The following is a 23,577-nucleotide window of genomic DNA, read 5'->3' as shown; positions in this document are numbered from 1 at the left end:
TCTGCATTCTTCTAAAAGTTATGTAGTTTTACATTTAGACATTCATTTTGATTTATTTGTGCAACAAGGATACTCAAGTGGAAGTCTTTTTTTTTTTTTTTACATCTGGATGTTCAGTTGTTCCAAAACCACTTGTTAAAGGATTCTACTATCTCTGTTGAATTGCTTTGCGCCTTTATCAAGAAAAAAATTAACCACGTTAATGTGACTCCACTTATGGACTAAACCCATCTGTTCTGTTGATCTATCTATTCCTTCACCAATACCAGGCTATCTTGATTTCTGTGGCTTTATAGGAAGTCTTATAGTTAAATAGTTTGATTACTCCAACTTTATTTTCATTATTATTTTATTCTACTTTCACTCCCTTGTATAAATGTTTAAATCAGCTTACCTGCTTCTACAAGAGATCCTGCTGAGATTTTGATAGGAATCGATTTATAGGTCAATTCAAGGATAATTTACTTCTTTACTATGGTGAATCTTACAATCCATGAATAGGATATGTGTCTCCATTTATTTATGTTTCTCTGATTTCTTTAATAGCAGTTAGAGTTTGAGCATACAGATCCTGTACAAGCTTTATTAGATTTATACTTAAGTATTAGTGATCAATATTGTAAATAATATTGTTTTAAATTTTGTTTTTCCAGTTGTATGTTACCAGTGTTCAGAAATACAATTTATTTCTATTTGTTCATCTTGTTTCCTGCAGCCTTCATGAATTCACTTATTAGTCCAAGTGTTGTTATTGTTGTTTTAAAGTTCCTTGGGATTTTCAACATAGACAATCATTTGTCTCTAAATAGGGACATTACCCATGTATGCCTTTTCTTTCCTTTTCTTCTTTATTGCGCTGACTGGAACTCCGGGCACTGTGCTAAATAAGAGTAGTGAGGACGGGTATCATTGCCTTATTCCCAATCTTAGGGAAAAGCATTCGGTCTTTCTTTTATCTTTAAGTATGTTGTTAGCTATGACTTTTTGTAGATACTCTTTATCACAACAAAGACTTTCCATGGAGTTTTTATTATGAATGGATGTGGAATTTTCTCAAAAGCTTTTTCAGCATCAGTTGGACACAGAGGTAGTTGGAACTTATGGATTCAAAATTGGATCCAAATAATTTTCAGTTACTACAGAAGTTGAGGAAGTTCTATTTAACTTATCTGTCTAATGTGGGTAGAACCGCGTCTTCCTTATAAGATCTTTAAGTTTTAATCCCTGGTACCTATAAATGTGACCTTATTTGGAAATCTTCACAAATGTGATCAAGTTAAAATGAGATTATACTGCATAAAGTGAAAGTGAAGTCGCTCAGTCGTGTCCGACTCTTTGGGACCCCGTGGACTGTGGCCCACCAGGCTCCTCTGTCCATGGGATTCTCCAGGCAAGAATGCTGGAATGGCTTGCCATTTCCTTCTCCAGAGGATCTTCCCGACTCAGGGATCGAACCCAGGTCTCCCGCATTGCAGGTAGATGCTTTAACCTCTGAGCCACCTGGGAAGCCCATAAAGATGGACCCTAATCTAATGCCTGGTGTCCTTATAAGAGGAAAATTTGGACACAAACCCAGGAGACACTTCCAAGAAGACCATGTAATCACAGAGGCAGAGACTGGAGTGACGTGTACACAAGCTAAGGGATGCTAAGGATTGCTAGCAACCACCAGAAACCTGGAGAGAGGCAGGAAACAGAGTTTCTGGAAGGAAACAACCCTATCCACACCTTGATTTTGAACTTCTGGCCTCAGAACTGTGAGAGAATAAATTCCTGTTTTAACTCACCCAATCTCTGGTAATTCATTCTAGTAGTCCTAGGAAACTACTATCAAAAAATTCTTCAGTCCGACTCTTTGAAACCCCATGAATCGCAGCAAAAAAAAAAAAAATTCATTCAGGTTTTTCCATAGCATCTTACAGAAAAACCCAAATGAATTTTTTGGCCAGCTCAATAACATACTGCCATTTTCTGGTGACTTTTTTTGAGTTCCAAAATGGTTTTATTCCAGAAAATAAGTCTTTGTTTGTTTTGGGGTTGTATACATATTTTTCACAACCTACACATAACATCAAACAACTCAGGTAGGCTACTCGTCCTTCTTAGGTTTCTTAATAGTTTACTCAGTGATCTTCAAACAGTTTTAGAGAAAAGCATATAATATGCTCATTATGTTTCCAAATCACAGAAGGATATTCTTTGTGCTCTGTACTTTGAAAATATGATTTTATTGTAGGCCAGCCTTTTAGTATCTTTTCTATGACCAGCAGCAATGATAGCCATCATAGGCTCATATCTGAGGAGGCTGTCTACCTCCATTTTTTAAAGTAAAATCTCATTAAATAATTTTGCATGTTTTGAGAGGATCAAAAGTAGAACAAACACTTTAATTATTAAAGCCTCAGTATCACAGGTAAACAGATCATACCCCTTTCTTAGAAGTATTGCATACAAGCTGTGTAAGACATTTCATTCCATTGGTAAGAAATTTATAGAAAAGAAACTGCCTAAGTTTTATTTGCACTGTCAGCCTAATAGCCAAATAAATGAGAAAAGTCTAATGTACATTTGGATACAATATCAACATTCTTTTGTTTTATGTTTTTTACAGTTTAAAACCGTTATAGAAATCAAGAAAACAATTTGAAACCTCATTTTTTCAAATGAAAATACCTAATAGGTAGAGGGTAATGATTTTTGTTGCTCTGATTTGGCACATTGCTTAATATGTTTTAAAAAATGTTATTACTCTTAAGTTCTGACAGAGTCAGCTCTATACTATAAGGGGCCAGCACAACTCTTATCAAAATCCTTTTTTGTTTATCCATAGTTGTAACCTCTGAGCCAAAATAGGTAATTTTACTCAGTTTCATAGAACAGTCAAGGAAACAAAACTAATTTTTCTCTGTTCTGTGTAGTATGCCCAGGCTAATGCAGCCTAGTGTAATTTATTATCATGGGTGTGATGTGAAGAAACAAAAACACCCCACATGCCTATTTCACCCCAGACTTGGGAGATTCACTTTCCATATGTACTTTCACATCTCCCTCTCCAGCATGCCCAACCACACATTCTCTGTGTATTTTGCTGTATATTGTTTTGATTATTTATCTGCATAATCCACCTGTATATGTGTCCTGTCATTTAGCCTTCATTTTTTGTGATACCTGGGTCATGCCGACATTGCTCTTGTCAGCATTCCCATTTTCATTATCTGAAACTCTTAGAAACCGTGTTCATAATATCCACAGTTTTAAACATTAAACTAGCGCTGTCTTGATACAAAACACAAGAGATAGTGTACAGAGAAAGTCAGAGGTGAACTGTTAACTCTTAACATTGACAGTGTATATTTGTTGAACTTAAGTTGCATCACTTGGAGGGGTGTAGTGATGAACAGTCCATGACTGTGAACCACTTTTAAGTTGCCAGAGGAAAAAAGAGCAATTGCAGCAGGCAGATAACTTGGCTGTATCCATCAGATACTAAAACCAGTATTGCTTTTAGCCCTATTTTTTGGACTACCATATGAGTTTGTACTCCCCCTGCCAAACTTCTACACCCATTGCCAAAGACCAGAACATTTTACATTACATGGAGGGGTTTCCCAAAATGTTTGGTCACTCTGTGGACAACTCTGATGTCAGAGAGTGAGCTCTTGAAAGTGACACAAAGGAGATTGTACTTGGTCTGTTAAAAATTTGGCAAACTCTGAAGTCCATTTTCTGGAGGAGTGATAAAATGTATGGCTTGATAATATCAGAGTTGGAGGAAAGTAATCTCACTGGTTTTAATTGAATTAACTAGGACAGGTATCGGAGAAGGCAATGGCACCCCACTCCATTACTCTTGCCTAGCAAATCCCATGGATGGAGGAGCCTGGTAGGCTGCAGTCCATGGGGTTGCTAAGAGTCGGACACGACTGAGTGACTTCACTTTGACTTTTCACTTTCACGCATTGGAGAAGGAAATGGCAACCCACTCCAGTATTCTTGCCTAGAGAATCCCAGGGATGGAGGAGCCTGGTGGGCTGCCGTCTCTGGGGTCGCACAGAGTCAGACACAACTGAAGCGACTTAGCAGCAGCAGCAGCAGCAGCAGGGCAGGTATGGGAAGGTAGGAAAGACTGACTTGGAGGCTATTGGAGTATTTCATGAATGACATTGTTGTTCAGTTGCCATGTCATGTCCGACTCTGTGATCCCATGGACTGTGGCATGCCAGGCCTCTCTGTCCCTCACCATCTCCTGAAGTTTGCCCAAGCTCATGTCCACTGAACTGGTGATACCATCCAACCATCCTCTGTCATCCCCTTCTCCTGCCTTCAATCTCCCAGTATCAGGGTCTTTTCCAGTGAGTTGGCTGATCACATCAATGAATGAAGTGCATAAGTTCAAATTACTGGAACTGGAGGTCATTGATAAGGACAGGACAAAGTTTAGTGAACACTGCAGGACCAATACTGACTCCCTGTGGAGTAAATATTATGATTTAAAAAGAGTATTTGCCATTTGTACAAAAGGAAAACATATAACTTTTAAAAGTTTGAATGGATGATAGGAAAAGAAGTGGTGGAATAAAAGTTGTTTCTGCCCTGAATAACAGAGCTTCAGTATGTCCTCTTATCTTGGGAAGAAGCTGTCTCTGTCCAGTTCATGGTCATGCACTATGAGAAACTTGCCAATCTACCTAATGATGAAACTACTTACTACTCAATCTTGCTCATCACTACTCTTCCAGATACATTAGTTTTCAAATGTACTAAAGGGAACCCATATGAGCTAATATGAATAGGCTTGAGAGTCCACGTGTCATTTAGAGAATTTGATTGCTTCATGGAGAAAGGCCATATTCCATTTACCCTACTGGCTCCAACTGAAGCTGTTTTAGTACAAGAAGAAAATTTTAAAATTAAAATAAGACTTCTTATGGCTCAGTTCAGTTCAGTTCAGTTGCTCAGTTGTGTCTGACTCTTTGCAACCCCATGAATCACAGCACACCAGGCCTCCCTGTCCATCACCAACTCCCGGAGTTCACTCAGATTTACATCCATCGAGTCAGTGATGCCATCCAGCCATCTCATCCTCTGTCGCCCCCTTCTCTTCCTGCCCCCAATCCCTCCCAGCATCAGAGTCTTCTCCAATGAGTCAACTCTTTGCATGAGGTGGCCAAAGTACTGGAGTTTCAGCTTTAGCATCATTCCTTCCAAAGAAATCCCAGGGCTGATCTCCTTCAGAATGGACTGGTTGGATCTCCTTGCAGTCCAAGGGACTCTCAAGAGTCTTCTCAGCACCACAGTTCAAAAGCATCAGTTCTTCGGTGCTCAGCTTTCTTCACAGTCCAACTCAAAGTCAGGCATATTTTGAGGGAGTGATCAAAATAGACCTTCATTTTTAGAAAGATATCATAGGAGATTTGAGCAGAATGATTAAGGACAAAATTCTAGTGATCTGGAAGAACAAACGGAGAAAATAAAAAATTGGAGTGAAATGCTAGACAAAACCTAGTATGTGAAAACAGGAGTAACTTTTAGAAATGAAAGGAGTAGATGTAAGGGAAACCATATTCAAAAGAATAACAGGCAAAAACTCACCTGAGCCAAGGGTCCACAGAGGATGAGATGGTTGGATGGCATCACTGACTCAATGGACATGAGTTTGAGTAAACTCTGGGAGTTGGTGATGGACAGGGAGGCCTGGCGTGCTGTCGTCCATGGGGTCGCAGAGTCGGACATGACTAAGCAACTGAACTGAATACTTGAACCAAAGAAAAACTCAAGTTATCAAAATGAAATTACATCACAAGGATGGGGTAGAATAAATGTTTTATTACTTATATAAATTTATATGCATATGTTGAATGTATAGATATATCTGGCTAAAATATCTGTACTCGGTTGGGGAAGAGAAAATATTAACACCTTTCCAGTACAGAAGTGATGGTTTGCAAAGGAAAGAGCATCATGGTGTCACTTGTGTACTTTTCCAGTTTTCCTCTGCTTAGTGCAGAGGAAAAGGGTCCTGACACTCATGGGAACTTGGTTTCCTAGAAATGGACCATCTTTCTTTTTTTTGGTAATGTATTTATCTCTCATGTTTGTAATTATATAAATATTGAAGTTACTGTGATTATGGAATGTGGTAAGCTTCCAATCTTTCATATTGGAAAGCCAGGGTGCCCAAGTGGAAACCTAAATATTTCTGTAGGAAGTTTGCCTTTATTCATTATTTTTTTATTACATCCTTTTTTGGTGAAGTGATTTATTTGCATGTTTGTTTGTAAGTTTCTGTCCTATTAACTGTCTTGATGCCTAACTGAGGGCATTCAGAACTGATAATCAGTAGGCTTTTCTATTTAACACTGGAGGAACAAGCTGCTTATGATGACCCAACAGAGACATGAGGAAGGTTTGTGAAAGGGGTGTATTCATCCTGCTCTAATCCTTGTTTTCAGAAAGACAGTGTCTTTAAGTGTTCTCTAATTAGTGAATAGATATGGTTGTAAATTCTTGTAGACACCTCTTTTGTAGGACAGAGATGGATGCCTGGCTTGTTTAAATCTTTGTTTTACATTTCTTTTAAGTGAAATTTTGATACTGAACATTTGACAATGGAGAATAGGAAAAGTAACTTTATACATATAATTATTCCTCTTTTATTAGTATGCTCCATTGTGATCTTTCTTTTTTAACATCGTCACAATTAGAAACTTGAATATCATGAGATGATCACGGCAAAATAAAAGTAGGGTTTTCTGTTTTGTCTTCCTGCTTGGTTGTTTGCTTTGCTGATCTCTTTGTGTACATAAAATAATGTTTACTGCTATGAAGTAAATTCTTTTTTGGGTTTGGTAAAATTGCTTCTACTCGTCACCTAGGAAATGTAAGCGAGGGAACAAGACACTGATATTTAGGCATACCAAGAGGAAATATATTTCTTCAGTGAACTGAATATAAAACACGATCAGTGAAAACACCTGGAAATCAAAAAGAACAGATTTTAGGTATGCTTCTCCTTTTCAAAGAACTTCAGTACTTAGCTATTATTGTTAGTACTGGAGAAGTAAGTTGGCAGTGTCATTTGAAATATGATAAATAAAAGCCTGTCCAATGTCTGCTTCTACTTTTAGCACTTGTCTGATTCCTCCTCCAGGAATTGCATCATGGAAACTACCAAAGAATTAATGGGAGTCAAATATATAGCCTTATTTGTTGTAATAAATGTATTCTCTATCACTGTGTAATGATAAAGCCATAGTTATTGAAACTACCAAAGTTATTGAAACAGAGGGGTAGGAGCTTTTTGCCTTTATCACCTGTATTATTAATTGGAGATAATTACTGCAGAGCAGCTGGCTGTTGGTTTTAGGGAGCATCAATTGTTCTTCTCACCCAGCTGTTGGCTAATAAGGATAGTCAACACATCTGTTTCAACAGCTGGTAATTAACAAAAGCCTAATTGCTGCAACTCTTTTAACATCCAATCTGTGAAAAAGAAGGGATGTAGAAGAATATTATTTACTTTGTGCTTTGCGCTCTCTGAGACCAGTTTCTCTTTTCTCTCTCCCTCCACTTTTTTTCCCTTACTTTGAACACCACTGCCTTTGTATGAAGCATTGAATGGCAGGAGAACACAATATGGTAATCCAGAGCTTAACTTTTTCAGATCTTTGTTGGTGTTTCTTATTGCAACATTTCTTTGCTAACTTGCAAGATAAAATGGATCAAAAGCATTTTGAGTAGTTCCATACAACAGTTAAAATCCGCAGCAGCGTGCCCGAGGCTGTGTTGCTGTTGTCTGCAGCATCCAAAAGGAAACAGGGAATTCTCTTTTCTTATGCTTTTCACATGCTTAAACACAACTCTCAAATAATTCCACATTCATTTACAGAATTTTTGTTTAAATTCATGTTTTTATTGAGGTACACAAGTGAAGTCCAGTTTAGTGATTTCCTTTGTTTTGTCATTTCTTAACAACTTTAGTTGCTGTGTTTAATGCCTGTATGTTAACTTAAAGTATAAACTTTTAATTTATATATGAAATCGTACTTCATCTGTTTTTCTTTAAAATGTGTTTGGTCTTTTAAAAACTTTGCCTTTAATTCAGATAACTTCAGTTATTTCTTGTTGATTTTTAAGATGAACTGGAAATTTACTGGCTTAGTGATAGAGATCTGAGTAAAATGGTTTCACAAATGAAAGACTTATAAATTTAGCATTTCTTTTATTTGAAAAATTTTAGTACTCTAATTTAATTATGAACTATTTCAGTAAAAATATATTTCATATAACCTGTTATAAAGCTTTATATTTGTATTATCATTGTAATTTTTGCTAGTTATAGATTAATGTTTACATATTTTTAAATTTGCTTTTCTCATATCTTAAAATTTTCCATGTAAAATGTAGCTTATTAACTTGTTTTCCTTTGTAACAATATATTTTTCAGTTATCATGGTTGACTTTTTCAATAGGCTTTTCCATAGTTTTATATTTTCTTTATAGTCTATATATGTATAAACTTTGTAATGAGTAAAGTTTTTATTTTTAATAATTAGAGATTACATAATCATACTGATTTTCCTTTTAACTTAGGGTTAATCTGATAGACAGTGATCATGGTACTTATTTGAGTATCAGAAAATTCCTTAGCTAAAATGTTACTCAAGTTCCCTTGGTTAAACTCACTTCACTAACTTTTCAGTTGGCAGTATTTCTATGCAAGCAGTTCTTTAATTGTCGTTAGGTATATTGGAAGGTATAGAAGAAATTCTATCTAAGTGCTTGCCATGGACTGAATTGCAGATTGCATAATTTCAAAATTTTTTGCTGGCAAGATAAGTTTAAGTTTAGTTCAACAGGTGTTCAGGTGGTGAAGTGTATTATAGACATAGTGAAAAAACATACATGATCCTGAACAAATAAACAAAATACTGCTGAGTAAAATTCTAACTAAGTAGAACAGCGGCATGTAGAAAAGTGTTTACGACTCATCTGTAAAGGAGGAGAACACTGTCATTTTGGGAAATGTTTGCTTCTTGAGTTTAAATAAGAATTTAATTTTCTCTGTGTGCTCATGTTCTTAGGTAGTACCAGAGAGAGCAAGCTTAGTGAAAGGAATGTATCATGCCATGAAAAAGGAGAATGGACATTTTGGAGGGAACTCACATTCCAGCTGATGCTTTAAGTGTTTTCTTGCATATAGATTTTTTTCCAGAGAAAATAACTTCAAGAACAAGTGGTGTGATAGACAGGAAGTCAATAATTTAATGGATATTCTCTGAAGACTGTGACTACTACTTGATTAACCTGTTTTCTAAAACAGTAAATCTCATTTAATGATGAATAGATTTCTTAGTGAAGCCAGTGAGGTGGTCAGTGGTTTTGTATGCATCACTATAAATGACTTTCAGAGGTATGGTCAAGAAGTCCTGGGAGCCAGATATCTAATGGCATCTAACTAACAATAAATTTAAGGTCAAGGTAGTATCTTCCGAGATAAGAGTTCATTCAGTGGAAAAGAGAGCCTCCACAGTCTGAATTAATGGACAAATGCTTCAAAATAAATATGTTGAATTACTTATGGCTTTAAAATTGAATAATATCATACACTAAAATTAAAAATACAAAAAAAACAAAAACTTTAAATGACAGTGAACAGAAAAAGAGAGAAATTGGAGTAAACTGTGTTCTTTATTGTCATCCCAATAGGATATAACGGCTTCTTTAAAGTTGGAGAAGAAGTTGGCAAAGTAGTTAATGCATAAACTCAGAACTGTTTATTGAATAGGTAGTTAAGAATTCTGTACTCAAATTCTGGTTCTGACACTAACCTTTATTTATTAACCTTAAAAACTGAGAAAATTTAAGTAAATAATTTCCCAACAAGCAGTTCTTCCACCCCAAGGAATTTTTTTTCCAGAAGGATTTACATTGTTAAGTGTAGTTAGGGGGAATGTTTCAATTTCTGCTTTTCAACATTTTATCAATTAAATAATTATTTATATATACTTTTCCCTTTAAAATAAGTGAGACTGTGATAACTTCTATTTGTTTAATTAGAATATGTGGCATTTCCTGGAGATCAGACATGACAAGCTTATGACACAATTTATCACTCAACTGAACCATGCTAGCTGCTATAGTGATTCTGACCATTAATCTGTTTTAAATAGCTTTCATTCTTATAGTGTTTATTGTAGAACAGAAAAGCTGTTGTTTTTAAACAGAAAGCAAAAAAAAAAGATACTAATGATGATACAGTAGTTAATACACAGCTTAAAAGTGATGATATTAGAAATCCTGTTAGGATGACTATGTTCAAAATTTTACTTTATGTTTCAGGTATTTGGATTTTAGACTAGACCTCCACACAGTGGGCTATTCACAGAGAAGGGCTTGCACATGGTGATCTGAAACCTTCTCTTGTTATCTTTTCTAATCAAAAACAATTCAAAAAAAATTATTAAATTATTAAGATAATTAAATCTAGTTAATGTACCAAATCTTAGAATTCCAAATATTAAATTATAAAAATAGTTTGGTCTATTTTTTATGGCATAATACATGTTAAATTTCAGTATAGGCTTTTTCTTCTTGACGTGTAACAAAAACATACCATGGGGACCCTTCTGCTTCCAACCTGCTAGGTCCTGGACAAAATCTAATTCATGCATTGCTAGAATCACAAAAAAATAGAGGAAATTTTCCAAAGATTTTACTTTACCAAAAAACTGAGAGTTGAACCAGAAACATTCCCTTCTCCAAAAGTAGGCAAATCAGTGGTCCCCAGAAGTACCAGGGGCAGACATCTATAGAAGTACTTTGAGCTTCACTTGGGATCCCCATCTGAGCCAGAAACGATATTAATCTAGACTTCTTGAACTTTATCTAGGAATTGTCTCCTGACTCCCTAATGAAACAGATACAAGTTCTCCTCAGAGAAAGATATTGCCAATTTAGTTCAACATAATTCCCATAAATTACTATCTAGAAAATATCAATTCACAACTAACTTGATTTAGTCATTTTCAGCCTTGTACTAAAGAAAACTTCCAAGAGCTGTGTTTAAGTAGAAGGAATGTGATTCTATAAGGAACTTCCCAAGGAGGAAGGAATGAAACACAAAAAAGTGACAAATATAAATATATATTTAATCAAGAAAATAATATTAATAATGTTTTGGGGGAATTAAACCTAACTGAGGTGAATTATAATACATTTTAAAAACAGTAATAAATAAATTGCAATGAAAGTAAAAAGGGTTAAAGGGTTGTAGGTCCTCTCATTGTCCAGGAGGATTAATGTTATATTTATGCTAAATCAAATTGTGTCTTGTAATTTCTGGGATAATCATTAAAAGAATGTGAAGGAATTATTACATTAAATGAAGAAGGGGAAATGGGATAATAAAAGAACCCAAAATATAACAAGAAAAGATGATTTTAAAAGAAAAATGTAGCAGAGCTAACAGGCCAAATAGAAATCACAAGATAATATATGGAAGTGTTAATCACTCAGTTGTGTCCAAATCTTTGCAATCTCATGAACTGTAGCCTGCCAAGCTCCTCTGTCCATGGGATTCTCCAGACAAGAATACTGAAATGAGATGCCATTCCCTTTTCCAGGAGCTCTTCCCAACCCAGGGATCAAACCTTGGTCTCCTTGTTTGCAGACAGATTCTTTACGATCTGAGCCACCAGGAAATAAGAATATATACTTAAGCCCAAATCTAGTGGTAATTACATTAACTGTAAAGAGATCAAATGTCCTAGTTAAAAGACAAAGATTTTTAGACTGAAAAAAATACAGGCAAACCTCATTTTATCATATGTTGCTTTATTGTGCTTCTCTGTGAGTTTTTTTACAAGAGGTTTGTGGCAACCCTTTGTCAAGCAAGTCTTCAGTACAATTTTTCCAACAACATTTGTTCACTGTGTGTCTGTCACATTTTAATAATTCTCACTATTTCAAACTTTTTCATTTTATTTATTATGGTTATCTGTGATCAGGGATCTCTGATATTACTATTACAAAAGGATTATGACTCACCAAACGTTCATATGATGAACAATTTTTTAGCAATAAAGTATTGTTTAAGATAAGCACATTGATTTTTATAGACATAATGCTCTTGCACACTTAATAGACTACACTATAGTATAAACATGACACGTACATTCTGGGAAGCTAGAAAATTCATGTCACTCAGTTCATTGCAGTCTTCATTTTATTCCAGTGCTCTGGAACTGAACTTGCAATATCTGAGTTCTGCCTTTATGCTGTTTACAGTAGTCACATCCAAACCTAGGCATGTAAGAAAGATTGATGTAACAGGATATAAAAAAGATATACCATGCAAACACTAATAAAAAGAATGCTATGAAAACTCTGTTGAGAATTTGAAGCTGCAAGGTTTTCCATTTGTTTTGCTTTGTATACGATAGGTGACATCATAGCTCACTGACAAGGTGGTTCCTGTCACAGCGCAGTGTTCCTATGCCAACACAAGGTTACCATACAACCATTAACTCCTTTCTTCCTTTCTGTCATTATGTGTCCTGGCAAATCTGTTCTAGAACAGTGTGAATTTCATGTATTTTGTTTCATTGCACCCAGAAACATGTTCATCTAGACAAGGCAACATTTTCTTTGTTCATTTCCCCAGGTATCTGACAGCATTAACCAAAAGCTTATAAAGACCAAGAAATATTTTAGGTTCTATGTATCTGGCTTTCCAGATGCATGGTTGGCAAACAATGGCCTTTGGACAGTCTCCTTATTTTTGTAAAGAAAGATGTTTTTAATACAGCCATGCTCATTGAAACATGTAAATTATGATATGTGAAACGAATCGCCAGTCCAGGTTCGATGCATGATACAGGGTGCTCGAGGCTGGTGCACTGGGATGACCCAGAGGGATGGGATGGGGAGGGAGGTGGAAGGGGGGTTCAGGATGGGGAACACGTGTACACCCGTGGCAGATTCATGTTAATGTACGGCAAAACCAATACAATATTGTAAAGTAAAAAAGAATACAGCCATGCTTGTTTGTTTAATATATTGTCTATGACTGCTTTCACTCTCCAACAATAATTAAGTAGCTGCAACACAATCTTTACAGTTCACATTTTTAAAATGTTTAAGAACTGTAGTTCTTAACAACCATTCTCTTGATGGCCACATGGCCTGAACTTGTACTTTAAGCCGAATTCCTTCTCACCTTATTGACCTGTTACTTTATACAATGCTATTCCTTTACTGACATAGTTCTTTCCACAGTAACTTCACATCAAAAGTTCAACAGTTGTTACTGTGCAGTTTATATGTTTATTCACTTTGATATGGCTATATTGTATGGGAATTTATTTTATCATTGTATCATAATCCTGTGAGATGTGATATTATGCTTATTTTACCAAAAAGAAAACAGAGGTTCACAGGCTGTAACTTACTCATTCATAGAACTAATTGCTAGAAGTGAATCCCAAGTTTATTCTTACTCAATGTTCTGTGCTATCTTTCTGGTGTACTTCTCTCTACCCTTCCTTTCTCAGCTTCTTGGTTTCTTCTCACTGCTCACAGATCACTCTCTGCCTGTGTCTATTTTTATTTCTGCTTCCATTTCAAACCATAGATCACTAGACAGTGCATTACGACTGCTTTTGAGTCTAGATGCTGAAAATGCTTGGTCTAAGAAATTTAACATGAGGACAAAAGATAACCTCTGAGAAATAACCTTTGAAAGAGCAATGCACTCCAGTAATATACTGCTGTAATCCCAGTCTTCTTATCAAGGGGAGATGTAATTAAAATCAGTCATTTGTATCTTTCTAATATAGTAGCTTCTAATTTTTTAGATATCCTTTTGCAGTGTCTCTTTCCAAGCTTCTTAATAAGCTTCTGAGATTAAAGAGTCAAATACTGGAATGGTCATACTCATATTGTTTGAGCAATTGTGCAATTAGACATATTGTTTGAAAATCTCTAATTAGGTACCTACAGATGTGTTTAATAACATAGCACAGTTCATATGTTTGTGCTTACTCTGTAAAATACTTATATTAGAAGAGTTAATATATATACTAATTGCTTGTTAAAAATAAGCAATATTTTCTGGATAGTTTTATGCTAGTTCAAACTTCTAACCAGCCATGAAACCTTAAACAGTTCCCAAATGTTTCTCTAAACATATTGCATAATGTTAGCAACAATTTCCTCACCTATAAAAGTAGAGGACTATATTACCTCTGAAATCCTTTTCAGGATTTGGTTCTATGATTTGATTTGTACTGTATGTTTCTTTCTTTAGTAGATATCATACATAAGGTCAGATGCCTCCATTCTCCATTTATGGAGATTTCCATTTTATGATCTTGGAGCTACCAAAGAAAGGTTTAACTGTATCGGACTATTACTATTAAAAACACATTCAAAACCAAACATAACAAGATTTTAAAGTAAGATAAAAGTGGTTTCTCCACAATATCCATACAAATATTGTTCACTGATGTGAATAGTGTAGTCTTTTCTTTGTGATTCTACATTACTAGATAAAACTCTAAGGAAATAATGTAGTTAATTTCTGAAGAGTAGCACTAATAGTACAAATGGTTGTCCTGTTTAGATGGTATTGTTCAAGATAGATACAGTTTAAGAATAATGAGATAATTATAAGGTTAACCTAACATTAATTAACCAACATGTTTTCAGTCACTTAAATAAGTTAAGAACAAGGTGAATAAGTTCTGGAGAAATGCTATATGTACAGAATAGTAACAATACCGTATTATATATTTGAAAGTTGCTAGGAGAGTAAATCTTAAAACTTCTCATCACAGGGAAAAAAAATGTGATCATGTGAGGTGATGGATGTTAACTTACTATGGTATTTATTTTGCAGTATGTATATATAGGACTTCCCTCAGCTCAATTGGTAAAAAAAAAATCTGCCTGCAGTACCGGAGTCCAGGGTTTGATTCCTGGGTTGGAAAGATTCCCTGGAGAAGGAAATGGCAACCCATTCCAGTATTCTTGCCTGGAGAATCCCATGGGCAGAGGAGCCTGGCGGGCTATAGTCCACGGGGTTGCAAGAGTTGGACATAACTTAGTGACTAAACTACCACCGTGTATATATGTATGTATATGTATATATATATAAAATCATGATGTTGTACACCTAAAATTAATATAATATTATATGTCAGTTATAGCTTTAAAACCTGGAAACAAAGAGAAAAGATACCCCACACACAGCCCAGAATGCTAGTATGTTGAGGTTTAAAGGAGAAATATGTATTTTGTTCCAAATAGGCTTGAATATGTGCTTGAGTTCTGTCAGTCACTAGCTCTGTTATATTTACAAGTTGATTAATGTTCATGGACCTCAGTTTAATCATCTGTAAAATAGGGGTACTGGGAATTATCTCACTGATTTGTGAATATAGTTGTTGTTCAGTCGCTAAGTCATGTGTGACTCTTCGCGACCCCATGAACTGCAGCACACCAGGTTTCCCTTTCCTTCACTCACTCCTGGAGCTTGCTCAAACGCATGTCCATTGAATCAGTGATGCCATCCAAACATCTCATCTTCTTTTATCCCCTCCTCCTATTGCCCTTAATCTTTCCCACCATCAGGGTCTTTCCCAATGAGTTGGCTCTTCACATCAGGTGACCAAAGTATTGCAGCTTCAGCATCAGTCCTTACAATGAATATTCAGGGTCAATGTTCTTTAGAATTGACTGGTTTGATCTCCTTGCAGTCCAGGGACTCTCAAGAGAATCTTCTCAAGAACCACAATTCAGAAGCTTCAGTTTGGCACTCAGTCTTCTTTATGGTCTGCCTCTCACATCTGTACCTGACTACTGGAAAAACCATAGCTTTGAATATACTGGCCTTTGTCAGCAAAGTGATGTCTCTGCTTTTTAATATGCTGTCTAGGTTTGTAATAGTTTTTCTTCCAAGGAGCAAGCATCTTTTAATTTCATGGCCATAGTCACTGTCCACAGTGATTTTGGAGCCCGAGAAAATGAAATCTGTCACTGTTTCCACTTTTTCCCCGTCTATTTACCATGAAGTAATGGGACCAGATATCATGGTCTTAATTTTTTGAATGTTGAATTTTAAGCCAGCTTTTTCACTCTCCTCCTTCACTTTCATCAAGAGGCTCTTTCGTTCCTCTTTGCTTTCTTCCATTAGAGTGGTATCATCTGCATATCTGAGGTTGTTGATATTTCTCTGGGAGTTGGGGATGGACAGGGAGGCCTGGCGTGCTGCAATTCATGGGGTCGCAAAGAGTCAGACACAACTGAGCAGCTGAACTGAACTGATTCTTGATTCCAGCTTGTGCTTCATCCAGCCTGGCATTTCAAATACTCAGTGCAATATCCAACTCATAGAAGGCATTCAACAAATGGCATTGCTATTGTGGTTAACCACAGATGGTTTTTGTTTTTGTTTTTTATTGAAATCTAGTTGATTTACAATGTTCTGGTAAATTCTGCTGTGTAGCAAAATGATTCATATATATATATATATACACACACACACACACACAAGCTTGCAAACACATTCTTTTTTATATTCAGTACATTGAATATAATTCTCTGTGCTATACAATAGGACCTTGTTGTTTATTGATGCTCTATATTTAACAGTTTGCATCTGCTAACCCCAAACTCCCACTCAGTCCCTCCCCTACATGCCCCCCTCTTGGCAACCACAAGTCTGTTTTCTGTGTCTGTGAGTCTGTTTCTGTTTCATAGATAAGTTTGTGTATGTCATATTACAGGTTCCACATATAAGTGATGTGGTATTATGGTATTTGTCTTTCTCTTTCTGATTTACTTTACTTAGTGTGATAATCCCTCGTTCCATCCATGTTGCTACAAATGGCATTATTTTGTTCTGTTTTATGACTGAGTAGTATTGCGTTGTGTTAAACATATGGGTCACATCGTTGTTTTTTATTCATCTGTTGATGACATTTAGGTTTCCATGTTTTGGCTGTGGTGAATAGTGCTGCTTTGAACATGTGTCTTTTTGAATTATAGTTTTATCTGGGTATATGCCCAGGAGTAGGATTGCTGGGTCATATGTCAACTCTCTTTTTAGTTTTTAGAGGAATCTCCATATTGTTGTCCATAATGGTTGGACCAGTTTACATTCCCACCAACAGTGTAAGAGGATTCCCTTTTCTCCACACCCTCTCCAGTGTTTGTTACTTGTAGACTTTTTAATGGTGGTCCATCTGACCGATGTGAGGTGATACCTCATTGTGGTTTTGATTTGCATTTCTCATAATTAGCGATGTTGAGCATCTTTTCATATGCCTGTTGGTCATCTGTATATCTTCTTTGGAGAAATGCCTGTTTATTTCTGCCCATTTTTTGATTGAATTGTTTGGGATTTTTTTTGTTGTTGAGTTGTGTGAGTTGTTTGTGTATTTTGAAAATGAATCCTTTGTCAGTTACATTGTTTGCAATATTTTCTCCCGTTCTATCGGTTGTATTTTCATTTTGCGTATGGTTTCCTTGGCTGAAGCACAGATGTTTTTAAGTTTTATCAATTTAAGCAGCATGTTTGGCAGTTTCTTTATAATGTATATAACTTAATAGAGTACATAACTTTTAAAGTATATAAACACACACACTTATCATGGGACCCAGCAATTCCACTCCATGGTGTTTACCTAAGTAAGAGAAATGAAAGCATATTTCCACAAAATTATCTATAAACAAATGTTTATAGCAGCTTTATTAAAACGACCAAAAACTGGAAACAATCCAACTGTCCATCAACTAGTGAATGAATATACAGAGTATAGTACACCCATGCAGTGGAGTACTGCTCAGTGATACAGAGGAATGAACTACTAATCCGTGTAGTAATATGAATGAATCTTTAAAAGCATTAAGTAAAAGAAGCCAAATTCAAAAGGCTGTCGACTATATAATATTTATATGATGTTCTAGAAATGGGAAGACTATAGCAGTAAAAATAAAAATCACATCACTGGTTGCCAGGAACTACAGGTAAAGAAAGGACATTGATTGCAGTGTTGACAAGGGAACATTTTGGGATAATGAAAATATTCTGTGTCTTGATTGTCATTGTTATAACTGTATAAACTTGTGAAAATTTATACAACTGTACACCAAAAAATGGGTGAATTTTTACTTTGCCTCAGTTATAACTCAAATAGCCTACCTAAAAAATTCATGTATGTATATATTTATATATGTTATGAATGTTTTACTTCGATAAAATTTTTACCTGAAAATGTAAGTTTAAAAAAAGTTATACTTTTGTACAATGTTTGCCTAAATCTATGACCATATAATCGTCCCTTGTTATCCAGAGGGGACTGGTTCTAGGAGCCCCACAGATACCAAAATCTGCAGTGTTCAAGTTCCTTAATTGGCCCTCCAGTATCTGCATATATGGAACCTGTGGATAGGGAAGGCCAGCAATAGTTAGAAATTTTGACTCACTGTAGGCTTTGCTCAAAAACATATTTTAAAGTATATGTTCAAGTTTAGAAATGTATAAACAATCAGATATATTATCTGTAAGTACATAACTATATTGTAAAAGTATAAAATACTCTTGAAAATGATGAACCCAAATTCATGGAGATGTTTCACTTTGAGGTTGGAGTGAAGGAAGGAAATGTGATTAGTGAGTGCAACACATGGGTTGGGATAAAAGATTTCCTTTTAATAAAAAGCAAAATAGCAAAACTTCTTTTAAATCTAAAACAAGGTTTTTAATAGTGTATAAAGATACCATCAATATTGTAAATAGATTTATTTGGTTGTAAATATATACATATGCTTGTATATGTATTTCTAGAAGGATATACAACAAACAGGTAACTTGAAATCTCAGAATATTCATAGTTTGAAGATTAGGGGTGGGAGATTGACAAGTAATTACCAAAAATATGGGAAATATGATGCCAGAGAAATAGGAAAAATATCTTGTTTGCTAATTTTTATCTTTTTGGGATTACATATATTTTTGACTTGTGATGTGATGGAAAGAATCAACACGACTGAGTAACACTTTCACTTCTCTTTCAATAATGAAACTAGGAAATGCAATAGGTATAAATAGTGCATGTAAATTAATTAAATTTTCTTACATTGTTTATACTCTTTGTGACCCCATGGACTGTAGCCCACCAAGCTCCTCTGTCCGTGGAATTCTCCAGACAAGAATACTGGAGTGGATAGTCATTCCCTTCTCCAGGGGATCTTCCCAACCCAGGGATCGAACCCAGGTCTCCTGCTTGCAGGCAAATTCTTTACCTTCTGAGCCACCAGGGACATTACATTGCATATACCATAAATCCAACTCAAAGTAGCCTATGCAAAAAAAGAAAAAACTCATGTGTCCAAGAAATGAATCTGAATCTGTCTGGTGTACAGGCATCCAGGATACAAATGATGTCATCAAGGTTCAATTTTCTTCTGGGGCTATCAGGATGGACTACTCTGTTTGAACAATCTAGACCATATAGGGATGACCCCAGTGGTCCAGTGGGTGGGATTCCATATGCCCAATGCAGGGGACCTGGGTTCAGTCCCTGGTCAGGAACTGGATCCCACATGCTGCAACTAGGAGCTTGCATGCCACAGCTAAAACATCCTGTGTGCCAAAGCTTAAAAAAAAAGATCCCACATGTCGCAATGAAGGTCAAAGATCCCGCATGCTGCAACTAAACTGGCACAACTAACTAACTAACTAAATAAGTATTTTTAAAAAAACTCTAGATCATATATACTTGACCTGAGGTAGTGGGGAAGGAAGTTCATCCTAGCCGCCAAACAGGATCACTGTGCCATAAGGTAATGGTATTTACTCACCCCTAAAAAAGTTGACCAGATAAATGTGTATCTGATAAAGTAGCGGAAGGAGCTTGTAAGGCCAGAGGTTTATAATAGCTTTGAACATAGTCTCCAGTGCCTAGATAAAAAATCAGGCATTTGGAAGTAATAAATCAAATGGGTTGCTATGAAGCAACACCAAATCTTCATGGTAAACTGAGTGTAGGAAGAGGAATAAAATGTTCATTTTTACCCAAAGCAAGGGAATTTATGTACAGTTCTCACAACCCATTTTCATGGCAGAAATTTCTTAGGCATAATCTTTGTTATGCCTTTTTCCTGCTACAACATTGCTGGTTTTGTTTTTTGCTTTGTGTTTGGGTTTGTTTTTTGGTTTTCTGCAGAAGCACTGGGTACAAAAACTTAAAAATAATCATCTCAGGTTCTTAACACTGTCCCATTGTTATTTATTAAATTCTCAATTACCTGTCAAATAGTTGATATTTCTTAAATTACATGCAACAGGAGGTCTGATGTTTTGTAAGCTGAATGAAATATTTGGGGGGCGATTCTTTTTGGTTTCTTATTAATCACAGTGGGTATTCGGTCATGCAAGTTACTCTTTCAATTACATTTTATAGTATACTGAAAATAAGCAAAGCTGTTAATTATTGGCATCAAGAACCAGCTTTAAATGCTCTTTTAAAAATAATTTTTGAGACTATTTCATCCATAATTCTAGAATGTGACATGTTAAAGCAAGCGCTTGAACATCTTAAATCTAATTAAAAGTAACTCTTTGTTAGGATTTGCTAGTGCAGATAGCTAATTAATTTGGTGCTTAATTTTTTATATAAAATTTTAAACTATTTTTAATAATTCTGCATTATTAAAATAGAAAAGTGGCACTATTTAATGTTTATTTATATTATACTCATTAATTTTCCTATGATCGGATTTCACAATTTATCTTATGACTTCATTCTTATGCAAGAAAATAATTTCAGTAAAATCATGAGTTAAGCAAAATTAATGAATATTGTTCAACCTCCAACTTTTGATTACTTTTTAATTATTACCTTTAGTGCAGTTTGTGACATGTATGATAACAATTTGCTTCATGTTATCTATCAAACACATTTAAAGTAAAAGACAGCCTTTTTCATGCAAATTAAACTTTAAATAAGCAAAATTAAAGTCTGACTTACCAGTACCATACTTTAAAAGGCAGGCTGATAACTTTTTTGACTATGCTGGAAATTTGGGGAATGATGTTTGGAAGCTACAGTTCTTTTAAAATTACTATTGAACTCTATTGAAAAACTGATTAAGACTCTTTAAAATTTGACTATTTTAAGCCAAGGTGAACAATAGCAACCCTTGAGTAAAATATCTCCAACATTCAAAATTACTGCCATTCTCCCTTTAGAGATTTTTTTTTTCCTGCAGAAAAGGAATTGAAGAGGTTAAATCATATCTGTAAAAATCAGGTTGTAGTCTTGTGCAATATTTTTCATGTTAAATATCAAAGATGGCTTAACATATTTAGAATTTTCTGAGTTTCTATTAATAAAGTTAAAAGAAAATCTAGCGATCAGGCAGTGGAGCCACATAAAATTTATATGTGAAACACCCATTGTGCTTATCTCTATTCTAGATAATGCTCTGAACCCATGTTCCACATTCTGAATTCTGTGTGTAAAGTTAAACATTGCAGAAAGGCATATATCTGATGATACAGATGAGTAAGATTGAAGTTTAGTAATGAGCAAAGTTGGTAAATTAAATATGTTCATGTCTTTAATATTTCTGTTATTAATATAATTGAATTATTTTGTGGGAAATTATGAACCACTACTAAAAATACTGATGGGTTTTTAAACTCCCAGAAATTAAAGACTTCTATTCATACTATAGTAGTGTATTTAAAGGTACCAAACTGCTAGTAAATTTCTTAAAATGTTAATTACTTGCAGGCAAAGTTGTTAGCTATGCAACAAGCCAGAGAAACCGCAGTTCAGCAGTACAAAAAACTGGAAGAAGAAATCCAGACACTTCGAGTTTACTACAGGTAAAATTCCTTCTATCCTGGGCATAAAAAATGTTAGTTTAGAAAATGTTTCTACCCAGTTTTATAGTGGTGAATGAGGAAATACCTCAGTGAAATTTAACATTATACGCTTAAGACATTTTTATAATTTTAAAATGATTCAGGCATAAAATATTTATTATTTACCTTGTTTCCTTCTGGTATTGGGTAAAGTTTAAGTTGAGACTCCCATTATAAAATGGGAATTATAAAGTTTACATAACTCTTAACCAGTTGTCTAAATGGAGCCTGCTTACCTTATTTGCTCATCTAAATGGCACCTCTGAAATGAAGGCATATATTTTAAAAATAGTACATGAATACCAGTAGTAACAGCCTTTCAACTATCACAGTATGAGAAGTTTCTAAAGAAATTCCACTAAAGGATTTTTAAGACTAATTTAATTTCTGCTCCAAGATTAGTTGTAAAATTAATTCAGTAGGTCACACTGGCATTTTTTAATGAATAGAGAGAGAATAGAAAATGTCAAGAGTGTGGTAAGGGTAAATATTGTTTTGCGACATTTTTGTTTCAGTTTTGTGTTGTGTGTGAGACAGAAGATTGTGTCTTGAGCTACATGTAAAATATATTTTTTCACGGTAAATCATAGGTTTTTTTTATAAAAGGTTTGAAAATGATGTACAAAGCACTGCATATTTTTAAATACTTATGAAGATTAAAAAAACTCAAGTATGAAATGGAAGAATTCACTAACTAGAGCTGTAGGTTATTAAAAGGTTTCTTAAAAATTTTGATCTCCTCAAAATAATGTTCAGTGCATAAAATTCAATTAAATCAAAATTAGTTTTATTGAAATAAAATTATGAAGGTATTACATCATGATATAGTAATGCACTGATACATTAAATAACTATCTAACAGCAAGTCGATTAAAAACTGTAATTTTGAAGTAGTGATAACTATAAATAATATTTTGAAGATGACTGCAAACACTGAAATGTGACCTGAAAATACCAGTGGTTTCTATGGGCTCAAAGTCTCAAGAACCACTAATAATACTACTGAAGATGTTGCCTGTGTTCATAATCATAAGAAATACTGTATTTACATGAAGAGTGAAAATTAAAGATAAAAAATTTTTCCCATCCTCATGTTAAGAATCCATACTTTGAAACACTGTTATTTGATGTAAATACTAATCGGTTATTATTACAGGTTGAATTGTGTCCCTCACAAAAATATATTGATGTCTTAACCCCTATTGCCTCAGAATGTGCTCTTATTTGGGTCTAAATAAGGTGTTTAACCGGAGAAGGCAATGGCACCCCACTCCAGTACTCTTGCCTGCAAAATCCCATGGACAGAGGAGCCTGGTAAGCTGCAGTCCATGGGGTCGCTGAGGGTTGGACACGACTGAGTGACTTCACTTTTCACTTTCATGCACTGGAGAAGGAAATGGCAACCCACTCCAGTGTTCTTGCCTAGAGAATCCCAGGGACAGGGAAGCCTGGTGGGCTGCTGTCTATGGGGTCACACAGAGTCGGACACGACTGAAGTGACTTAGCAGCAGCAAGGTGTTTAACAGAGCTAATCAAGTTAAAATGAGATCATTAGCATGGGCTCTAACCCAATATGACTGAAGTTTTTATAAAAAGTAGAAAATTAGCCACAGAGACACAGGCATAGAGGGAAGACTATG

The 23,577-nt window shown here is 35.2% G+C and overlaps 1 protein-coding gene across 2 annotated transcripts in view; it reads left to right on the top strand.

The window, feature by feature from the left end:
• The window catches only part of MIPOL1 (mirror-image polydactyly 1), a 298,374-nt gene that overhangs the window by 173,115 nt on the left and 101,682 nt on the right, over positions 1-23,577 (top strand). For both annotated transcript variants that reach the window (XM_040256732.1, XM_040256731.1), the window contains one exon: positions 21,804-21,898. In XM_040256732.1, coding sequence (XP_040112666.1) covers positions 21,804-21,898 — 95 coding nt within the window. The remainder of the gene's footprint in view (positions 1-21,803; positions 21,899-23,577) is intronic.

This window comes from Oryx dammah, unplaced genomic scaffold (genome assembly GCF_014754425.2).
Source record: "Oryx dammah isolate SB20612 unplaced genomic scaffold, SCBI_Odam_1.1 HiC_scaffold_16, whole genome shotgun sequence".
NCBI classification, from domain to species: Eukaryota; Metazoa; Chordata; class Mammalia; order Artiodactyla; family Bovidae; genus Oryx; species Oryx dammah.
The sequence above is the reverse complement of the archived record's forward strand: the minus strand, read 5'-3'. Positions and strand labels throughout refer to the sequence as shown.